This window comes from Labeo rohita, chromosome 10 (assembly GCF_022985175.1).
Source record: "Labeo rohita strain BAU-BD-2019 chromosome 10, IGBB_LRoh.1.0, whole genome shotgun sequence".
NCBI classification, from domain to species: Eukaryota; Metazoa; Chordata; class Actinopteri; order Cypriniformes; family Cyprinidae; genus Labeo; species Labeo rohita.
Window position 1 is genome coordinate 30,535,956 of NC_066878.1, and position 11,329 is coordinate 30,547,284.

General features: G+C 32.1%; 1 protein-coding gene across 1 annotated transcript; it reads left to right on the plus strand.

Moving 5' to 3' along the window:
• The first annotated feature begins 355 nt into the window (after positions 1–355).
• Positions 356–10,698, plus strand: septin5b (septin 5b). The gene is made up of 12 exons (XM_051121907.1): positions 356–414; positions 576–586; positions 2,250–2,340; positions 4,064–4,150; positions 4,234–4,357; positions 4,438–4,572; positions 5,064–5,181; positions 5,316–5,417; positions 6,884–6,980; positions 7,124–7,259; positions 7,340–7,442; positions 9,544–10,698. The coding sequence occupies exons 1-12, from the start codon at positions 372–374 to the stop codon at positions 9,604–9,606; spliced, it is 1,110 nt and encodes a 369-aa protein (XP_050977864.1). The 5' UTR covers positions 356–371; the 3' UTR covers positions 9,607–10,698.
• Positions 10,699–11,329: the final 631 nt, after the last annotated feature.

Consider the following 11,329-nt stretch of genomic DNA (forward strand, 5'->3'; position numbering starts at 1 on the left):
ATTATTTTACATTTATTTATTAATACAAATATCGATTTTTATTTTATGTTACCGGAAGACAAACCGCCAAAAATAGTTTTGCTATGGTTCAAATCAGGTTTAGCTACTGTTTTATCCTCCCCTGCCATCCCGCAGCATCATATTTATTCCAGCTGTTCTCCAAGCCAACATATGAATCCTACTATGGCGAAACCTAATCTCATGAATATTAAATACACAATGCTGGCGTTGCGCGGTTGCCATCCAATAGCCATAGACCCGCGCAGACATTCCTCGGTGACCGTCAAATAAAAAAGGCTGTGCTAATGAATATTAATGACACTCCTTTTCCATAGTACGATTCGCGAATTCGCGTTCCAAAAGCGGCAGGGATGACGAGCAGCGCCAGGTACAAGAGCAGGGCGGTGAAATCAGGTAAGATAAGTGAGGTATTACCGGTATGTGAGTGAAATAACGGCAAGGTTTAATAACGCAAATGTAATTTGTCTGTTTGCACCAATCGCTCTGGATTTCTTAACGCCTTAATGGGCGTCTGCATCCTTCACCTGCTGTGGGCGTCTCACATCACACAACAGAGGATGGAGAGGTAAGCCTACTTTTTAGTCTGTATTAATCAATTTAAATAATGTCCTGCGTATCTATGTGTTTGTCATAGGTTGCTTCAAATTTGTGTGGATGCTGCATGTATTTCTGGGACAGTAGGTTGGGTTGCTATGAATAGAGCCATGGGGCTCATATGACAGTCTTGCCTCACTTACATCTGTTTGGTTGTGAGAGTAACAAAGAACACCAAAAATGTTATATTCTATGTTTGGTCTGAAATTTAAAGGCTGAAAATCACCTGTGTGCATCAAATTCGTAAACACTGTTTATTTTTAGAAATGCATGAAACTAATCCTCAGTGTCCCACATTTCATCACAATCTCAGTTTGACCTCACTGTAAAGCAGCAGGAGCACTGCATGCATTGCATCATTTGAGGACAATGAGAAAGATGCGAAATCATTAGCCACTAGTCCTGACCTGCTTATTAAAATTCATTGAATCTAATTACATAATTATTTTAATTATATGCATGAATCTCAGACATTTCACCCAAAAGCAAAATTGCATTTTGCAGAAAGAAAACGAATGATGTATGTTTGCAATTTGCATTGTGACACTTTTTAGCGGAGAAATTTGATTAAATGTTACAGAAATAATGCAAAAAATAATTTTTAATATTCCTTTATGCAAAATCTAATTTCATATTTTTTTCTTTTAATTTTGGCATGCATTATGTTAACCCATATAGTTTTTTTTAAATTATAAATATCCTAGTTCATTTATTATAGGCCTGTTTTAATTTTTTATGAGGTTTTGCAATTTTCTCTGATTTCATATTCCTCTTCAAATCTTGAAAAACATGATAAATGTGCATTAAGCTGCTGTTTATGTGGTCTGCTCAGTGCACTGGCTTAGAAAATGTCTAAATGTGCACTTGGCCCTCCGTATGTCCACCCGAGGGCGAACTGTCAGTCGGTCTGGGCGACTGATGAAAGTAACACTAATGCCTCTGTCTGCTATGAAACATTCAATTCAATTCTTGTCTTATTTCTCCAAACGCCCACGAATACATGCACACGGCTTCCAGTGACTGAGACTGTTGCCAGCCGTGCATGAAACCAAAATCCAATATCCGTGCCTCTAGGTGATGATAAACCTCTTTCTCCCTCAGCAAGATACCCAGACAGGCCAAACAATCCTGGAGATGAAGCCAAGGAGGATTTTAAGTCTGTGACCTTCACTTTTCGATTCAAAATTTTATTTAATACAAACACAGATGCATTTGACCAATAAACAGGGCTAATTTTGCATATTTGTGATGCAAACCAAGCATAATGATTCTATATGACAGCAGAGCGGTTATATATAATAGGATAAATTACGTAATATTGTAAATATGGACCGTGAGGCCTCCGGCATTGGCCGCTCCCGCACAGAATCTCTAAGCACAATGCAACATGGCAGGAATTCTGGGATTGCCCTAGTAAGGAAGTGAGTGTGGCATACATCAGGCTGACTGTGTAGGTTGGGGGTTGGGCGCTGGGGCGCTGGGGCGCTTGGATTCATCTTTATCCTGCAGCTATCACATGATTTGCTTTGCTGATGTCAGTTTTTGCATGCTGTACAGTTGTTTTGGTATTGAAATGACTGTGGTAGTATTAGCATTGCATGATTAAGTGATGTCATCATATGTCATTCTTTTAGGAGAAAGAGTATGTCGGCTTCGCCACCCTCCCGAATCAGGTTCACAGGAAGTCGGTCAAAAAAGGCTTCGATTTTACACTCATGGTGGCAGGTGAGTTTCCTTATCACCGGTGTTGTTAATGTGAACTGAAACTATTTTTAGAACTATTAAATATTGTATGTCTTAATGGAGAAATTCACTTCCAGAACAAAGATTTAAAGATAATGTACTCACCCCCTTGTCATCCAAGATGTTCATGTCTGTCTTTCTTCAGTCATAAAGAAATTATGTTTTTTGAGGTATTATCTAGCGAAATGATCGGTTATTTAAAAAAAAAAAAAAATACAAAAAACATAATTTCTTTACAACTGAAGAAAGAAAGACATGAATATCTTAGATGACAAAGGGGTGAGTACATTAGCTGTACATTTTTGAAAATTTTATCATCATTTACTCATTTTGTTCCATGGCTGTCTATATGTTTTCATGACTCTCTGTATTCTGTGGAACATAAAAGAAGATCTTTTGAAGAATAACGGTGACGGTAAAATAAACGGTAAAATACAGTCAATGAGATCCAAAACTGTTTGGTTATCAACATTTTTCAAAATATCTTTTTTTGTGTTCCACATGCAAGAAAGAAAAGCATATGGTTTGGAACAATATGAGGGTGAGTAAATTATGATTTTTTAATGTAATTTAATTTATTTTATTTTATTATTATTTTTTTATATAGAGTTTTCATTTTTGGGTGGAATATCCAATTTACCTGAAATAAAAATAAACGTATATCGTAAACGTATATTTGATTTTATCTTTATTTCAGGTAAATTGGATATTCCACCCAAAAATGAAAACTCTATATAAAAAAATAATAATAAAATAAAATAAAATAAAATAATTTACTCACCCTCAATTTATTTTATTTTATTTAAAGTTTTCACTTTTGAACTGAAATAAAGATTAAATAAATATTAAATATGAATATAAATGAAATATTATTTATATATATATTATTTAAATATATATATTTTTATTTTAATTTTAATATAAATATTAAAATAATCTTAAAATAATACAAATAATAATGAAGCTAAATAGAATCATAAATAAAACCTGTCTGTAAAAAAAAATTACTAAAACTTAAACTAAGAATAAAATAAACAATAAAAATATAAAAATTAGACTCAAAATATTAATATTTTGAGTCTTATTTTTATATTTCCAGTTTTTATTATTAAATTAAATACTATAACATTATATACAAATATTAAATTAACACTGCTTATCACCAAAAACACTAAAGTAACAGTGTTAGTTTAGTATCATTGAGAAACTATTGGAGTGTTTATTAATATATATATATATATATATATTATTTAAATATATTTAGCATTTTCATTTAAAACTTCAGTAAGTTTGTTGTTTTCGTCATTTTAAAATAGTTTTTTAATTGTTTTAATTTTTAATTAATTTCAATTTTAGTTTTAATTGAGCACATTAAGTTAAACTAAATTAAAACAATTATTGTTTCTAAAATAAAAGCTGAAATAGCTGAATAACTTTTACAAATATTTTATTTAGTTTTAGTTCTTTTTAATGTAACATTTATTTTATGTCAAGTAATGACTTTTTATTTATTTATTTAATTTTAATTTTAGTTTCAGTTTTAGTTTGACAAACTGTAACAACCCTGGGAAATAAAATGTCTTTTTGCTACTTTTAATGATTCATATAATGAAAAGTGGACAGATAAAGAGAGGAAGATTCAAACTTTCCGTGACCACATGATCAAAAACGGCATTTCTGAATGTTTACACTCCTTGTCTTTTAGGAGAGTCTGGTCTTGGAAAGTCCACCCTGATCAACAGCTTGTTCCTCACAGATCTATACAAGGAAAGAAAACTACTGAACGCTGAAGGTATATTTCTGCCTCCATACTCAGACTTACTGCAATTACAACTATACCATCTGTCCTTCCTCAAATATGTATTCTATGTTTAGAACGCATCAATCAGACCGTGGAGATCATCAAACACACGGTTGACATTGAGGAGAAAGGCGTCAAGCTGAAGCTGACCATTGTAGACACACCAGGCTTTGGAGACGCTGTCAATAACACAGAGAGGTACGTGCTTGAAGTTCACCTCAGATTTGTAAATTATTGAGTTTTCAGCTAATCATAGTTGCTTTTGTCTCAATCATCAGCTGGAAGACCATTACTGACTACATTGACCAGCAGTTTGAACAGTATTTTCGGGATGAAAGCGGCTTGAACAGGAAGAACATCCAGGATAACCGTGTCCACTGCTGCTTGTACTTCATCCCTCCATTTGGACATGGGTACAACCCTGACTCTCTGCTAATATATACTGGATAATATACAAAATATAAATATGTGCTGTACATATTTGAATAAAATACATTCAGATAAAGGCATTGTAGTAGCTCAGCCAATTAAGCAGCAAATCAGCATATTAGAATGATTTCCGAAGGATCACGTGACACTGAAGACTGGAGTAATGATGCTGAAAATTCAGCTTTGCATCACAGGAATAAATTATATTTTAAAATATATTAAAACAGAAAGCAGTTATTTCAAAGTGTAATAATATTTCACAATTTTGCAGTTTTTATTGTATTTTTAATCAATTAAATGCATCCTTGGTGAGCAAAAGAGACTTCTTCCAAAAACTTAAAAAAAAAACATTTGAATGGTAATACATCCTTTGTCTATCATTTGGCCTCTTTTATGAAAAAACAGACTCTAAACGTGTCTTTTTTCTATGCAAAGTGAATAATAAGCCCACTCATTGTCATTTCTCCCCACTCAGGCTGCGGCCCGTGGATGTGGAGTTTATGAAGGCATTGCAGGACAAGGTGAACGTGGTTCCACTCATTTCCAAGGCTGACTGTCTGACGCCAGCAGAGATGAGGAAGATGAAGGACAGGGTAAAGTGGACCACCTCCACCTCATACTGTTTATACAGGCGCACGCTCTGTTCACATTCACACCCACACCAAGTCCTCGCTCGGCGGTGTCAGGGTTTCTGACGTAACCGGTGTTTTTGATCCTTCTATTCAAGGTGAGGGAGGAGATTGAAAAGTTTGGAATTAAAGTGTACCAATTCCCAGACTGTGATTCTGATGAGGACGAAGAGTTCAAGCAACAGGACCGAGAGCTAAAGGTCAGGATAATGACTCATAAATGGATGCTGGAGTACTTCATGACTTGAGACTGATGAAAACTTTGAAAACATTGAAAACTGATGTTTGCTGTTTCCATCCAAGGTTGATGTCTGGCTCATAGGGTCCATGCCAGATTAAAACCATTATGAGTTTGACAAAGAATCAAAGTCATTCATCCAAAAACCAGCTGAGTTGCCCTCATTGAGGGGTTTAAGGTTTGACTGGTTGGTTAGTTTGATCCAGTTAGCCTTTGCTGGTAGATGCTGTAACTACACCTCTGCTATATTTTGCAAAAAAATCAGAAAAGTTCTAACTCCTAAGCCAAAATAAAATAATACAAATAAAGCAATGGATAAAATAAAGCAATAAATTAAAGTAAAATAAAAATAAATATTTAACCTGAACAAGGGAATCCATAACAGTCGTACACTTAACCGTAAACTCGTCTTAACAAAATAACCAACTAATGTAAACTCTGAAAGCAAATTAAATATAAAATGATGAATTAAAATAAAATATAATAAAATATAAAATATATATATATATATATATATATTCACCTATACAAGGGAGTCAATCACAATCTTCAAAAAATGACTGTAAACTTAATTCTTTCTGGAGAACTTGACTTACTAACTTACTTTGTTTTTTATATTTTAAAAACAAAATAAAATGAAATAAAATAAAATAAAATAAATTAACATAAAATATAAATAAATACGACTGTAAAATAAAATTAAATAAAAAATATAATAATAAAATTAAATAAAAATACCATTAAATATAAATAAAATAAAAATAAATGTTTCACCTAAACAAGGGAATCCATCAAAAGCATAGAAAAATGACTGTAAAATAACATAAAATAAAAATACCATTAAATATAAATAAAATAAAAATAAATGTTTCATGTAAACAAAGGAATCAATCAAAATCTTCGAAAAACAACTGTAAAATAAAGTCAAATAAAAAATTATATTAAATATAAATAAAATAAAAATAATAATAAAAATATAAAATGAAATAAAAATACCATTAGATATAAATAAAATAAAAATAAATGTTTCGCCTAAACAAGGGAATCCATCAAAATCTTCGAAAAAGTACTTTAAACCTTACTCTTCCTTAGAAACTTCAGTAACTAACAAACTAATGTAAACTTTAAAATGAAATGAAATTAATACAATATAGCTAGAAAATGCCTGTACAAATGTCTGTGAAATTGAGTAACTAAATTAATAATACACACTTCAAAAGCAAATAAAATAAAATTATTATATAAAATAATAAATTAAATTAAAATATAATTTTTTTTTATAAATAAAAATATTTTACTCAAACAATGGAATCTATCATAAAAAAAATGAATGTAAACTCAACTTTTCCTGGAGAACTTTATTAACTAATGTAAACTAATGTAAAACATTCAAATTTAGAAGCTAAATTTTTATGTTGTGTGTTTCAGGAAAGCACTCCATTTGCTGTGATTGGGAGCAACACGATAGTGGAGGTCAAAGGTCAGCGGGTGAGAGGGAGACTTTACCCATGGGGCATTGTGGAAGGTCAGTACAGATCTGCACCCGAATATCTACATTTTGCATGAGACAGGCTCTGTACTGATAACAAATGCATCAAAAAACGTTTTAAAATTCATATAATCAACCCGAAACGGTTTCACATTTGTGTGCATATTTTTTTATCACAGTGGAGAATCAGTCCCATTGCGATTTCGTCAAGCTGAGGAACATGTTGATTCGCTCACACATGCACGACCTGAAAGACATCACGTGTGACGTGCACTATGAAAACTACAGAGCGCAATGCATACAGCAAATGACAAGGCAAGTCACAATGCATTTCTCAAATAACTTACTAAATATCATAGACTTTTTCCACTAATGAGCTGTTCTGTTTTCACCAGCAAACTGACCCAGGATAATCGCGTGGAGAGCCCCATCCCGATACTACCACTGTCCACCCCGGACGTAGAGACAGAAAAGCTAATAAAGATGAAGGATGAAGAGGTCAGTCAACTGTCCTGTTTAATCTAGTCAATTCAGTTCTTAGCTGTTACTTTATAAATGTGGCACTGAGCACAAAAATATACAGAAAATATAGTGGGTTTGAAACATTTGCAATCAGGGCCTAAAACATTTTGCCGCACCTGAAAATCAACAGTGACTTGTATGGAAGCCTGTTTCCGCCACTGAATAAAGATAAAAAAGGTAATTACGAGTTTTTATCTCACAATTCTGACTTTTTTTCTTGCAATTGTGAGTTTATATCTCAATTCTGAGAAAAAAGTAAAAATTGCTAGTTTTTTGTGCAATTCTGACTATTTCTCGCAAATTGTGAATTTATATCTCAAATCTGAGAAAAAAGTAAAAACTGCAAGTTTTTTTTCACGCAGTTCTGACTATTTCTCACAACTGTGAATTTTCATCTTGCAATTCTGACTTAATTTCTTACAATTATGAGTTTATATATCAATTCTGAGAAAAAAGGAAAAACTGCAAGTTTTTAATGTCACAATTCTGACTTTTTTTTCTCGTGAATGTGTTTATATCTCAATTTTGAGAAAAAAAGTAAAAATTGTCAGTTTTTTCTCATAATTCTGACTTTTTTCCTCACAATTGTGAGTTTACGCCTCTCAATTCTAACATTTTTCTCGCAATTATGAGTTTATATATCAATTCTGAGAAAAAAGTAAAAATTGCAATTTTTTGCACAATTCTGACTTTATAATTTTTTCGCAATTGTGAATTTCTATCTCGCAATTCTGGCTTTATTTCTCGCAATTACGAGTTTTTATCTCAATTCTGAGAAAAAAAGTTAGAATTGCAAGATATAAACTCACAATTGCGAGAAAAAAAGTCAGAATTGCACGATTTTTTCTCACATTTCTGACTCTATTCCTTGAGTTTTTTATCTCACAATTCTGACTTTATTTCTTGCAATTATGTGTTTAATCTCAATTCTGAGAAAAAAAGTCAGAATTACAAGAAAAGTCAGAATTGTGAGATATAAATTCGTAATTGCAAGAAAAAAGTCAGAATTGCAAGAAAGGAAAAAAATCGTAATTGCAAGAAAAAATTACGAATTGCATGTTTTTTTTCTCACATTTCTGACTTCGTTTCTTGCAATAGTGAGTTTTTATCTCGCAATTCTGAGGAAAGAAATCAGAATTTCAAGATAAAAATTCACGATTGCAAGAAAAAAGTCAGAAAAGTCACGCAACTTTGACTTCATAACTTGCAATTGTGAGTTTATATCTCACAATTCTGAATAAAAAAATCTCAGTAAACATATTTTTTATTTAGTGTCAGAAACGGGCTTTCACAGACCTGAGAAAATTTTCAAAATATTTTTTACCAGCCATGAAACAGTATGTGCATTATATTCAACAGGTAGAACAAATTGGCGAAACACATCTAATTTCAATTGTTATTATTATTATTATTTTATTTGATAATTATAATTTTATTAATCATTATTATTATTTTATAATAATTTACTAAATAAATGTAATACATTTAAGAAATACTTTTATTTATTATTATGATTGTTTTATTAATGCACAATAATATTATTGTTCAAATTTAAACAAATCAATAAAGAAATATCACTATAATACTATTTAATGGCATTTAATAATAATAATAATAGTAATAATTTGAATAATAATACTAAGTAGTACTATTAATGTTTATAACAATAGTACAAATAGTACAAATTCCTTGCTTTCAAATGTTTTTATTTTGCTTTTGATGTAAAACGTGAGGGACCTTCTGTTGAGATGCTTTTTTTTTTAGACATTTATAAACCATTCTCATTATAATCATTCCAAAATTCTCATTGGTAAGATGTATGGCACTTGTATTTTCAGGATTACTTATTTATATAATTACAACGCAGTCTTTGCAATTTGATAATCGTGCTAAACCATATTACATTCTCAGGCATTAGAATTAATTAAAAAAAGTTAACAGTCAACTGACGAGTAACTCAAATACTCACCAACACTGTTTTTTTTCGCATTTGGTGTTTGGCGACAATTCATTTTAGGTGTTGTTTGCAACACTAAATGTTGAAACTGCCTAATATGTATCACTTTGTCTTTTAAAGTTGCGGAGGATGCAAGAGATGCTTCAAAAAATGCAGCAGCAGATGCACGAACAGGACCTGTGAACACCGTCCTGAACAAAAACGGCTGAATTCAGCTTGTCTGCACTTTCACACAAGCGGACACATAACACTTTACCATCATCACACTGAAGGATATGCAGTAGGGAAAGAGATGTATTGTGTAACGCACAGATATGAATGCATGTGTCGAGCACTGCGGTTAAAAGGGTCACCTGAGCCTGATATCTAAAACCAGGCTCCAAGTTGAAATTTTTAGTAACGCTAAAAGATTTAGTGATTTAGTTTGTTTTCACACTTTGTACAGTCCATGTGATGCTGTATGACTGTTTCCATGGCAAAAACTGCTGCTTTATTCACAGTAGACATGGCAAATGTTCTGTCGTTCTGTTGTTTTTTGTTTGCTGTTTTTGTGATCTGTTTCTATCCCAATTTTTTATATTTTTAGTAATGTGTGCGTGAGTTTGTGTGCCTGCGCCGATTTGCTTAAAACAAGTGGAAAACTAAAGATATGAGTGATTTTCTACTTCTGAAGCAGCTAATAAATCATTACATTTTGAACAAGGTTTAAAAGTATGAAAACATCTGCAGTATTAAAGTGAACACTTATTTATTCTTCGTTAATTTATGTCTCTGAAGGCCTTATCAGAGCACCTTGAATTGCAAACATTATTGTACGATTGCTGTATGTTGACTTTTCACTGAACTTTTGTCTACTTAATTGACTGAACATACAAATTTGATTCTTTATGACAGTTTTATGTAATTCAGGTTATAATATGTCACTTAGGATGACTGATCAAGTCTTAAAGCACCTAATTATTTATAATATTTTACTAAATGGATTTCAGACAATCTTTATCAGTGAGTAGAGGCTCTGACATCTTTTATATAAACTGTTGTTGGTGTTTTAGATGGATGCGTTGAGATATTGATTTGTATCCCATGTATGTGTTTACTCAAGCTATTCCTCTGAGCATGACAAACGCACCATCTGCCATATATCATGATTCCTTTGAAAAATAAACACATCCTCTGTGGTAGAACCTGTCTGGTCTGTACATCTTTTTATTTATGTAAATACTTTTTATATTGCCCAAGATATCATTTATCATCCTTGTCATTAACATCCAAATTAACTTTCCATGACATATTTTTTCCCAGGTAATAAAATACATGAGTTTGAAAGTCTATATTAAAGCTTAAATGCATGTGTGCTTGAGTTGGAATCTGTCAGGATTCTGGACTTTGTATTCAGTGTTTTTCCCCCCAGTCTTAGTTCCTGTGTTTCCTTATTTGGTCATTTTCCTGTTCTTGTTTAGTTAATTGATTACTCCTCCACCTGCTCTTAATTATCAAGTGTATTTTAGTTCCTGTTTTCTACGAGTTCATGGTCCTGTCTACTTTGTTACTCAGTTGTTCTTGTGTTTGCCTGCTCCTTAGTTTGTTTCCCCCATCGTTTATTTTATAAAGTCTGTTAAAGTTTATTTTCCTTTGTCTCCCACGTCCTCCCTACAACACACCATGACAGAATCATTCCAGTGACTCCTAAAATGCATTTGCGCTTGATTCAAGTGACTCGAATCATTCGAAAGATTCATTCTGTGAGACAACGATTCACTCGCCGATTCGTGGAAAACGACAAAGTTGACCAAAACGAGTGTATACAAATCAACTAATAAACTCCACAATAATTTGTAAGCAACATATGCATTTTCCTCATAAATTACAACAAAGCAAAACTAGCTTATCATTTTCTCCCTTCATT

What these genes read in the sequence shown, in the direction of transcription:
- septin5b (XM_051121907.1), top strand. Translation starts at nt 372, where the DNA reads ATGACGAGCAGCGCCAGGTACAAGAGCAGGGCGGTGAAATCAG. An exon ending in TGAGGAAGATGAAGGACAGG is followed by an intron (nt 5,182 to 5,315) that starts GTAAAGTGGACC and finishes CTTCTATTCAAG; the next exon opens with GTGAGGGAGGAGATTGAAAA. An exon ending in CCCATGGGGCATTGTGGAAG is followed by an intron (nt 6,981 to 7,123) that starts GTCAGTACAGAT and finishes TTTTTATCACAG; the next exon opens with TGGAGAATCAGTCCCATTGC.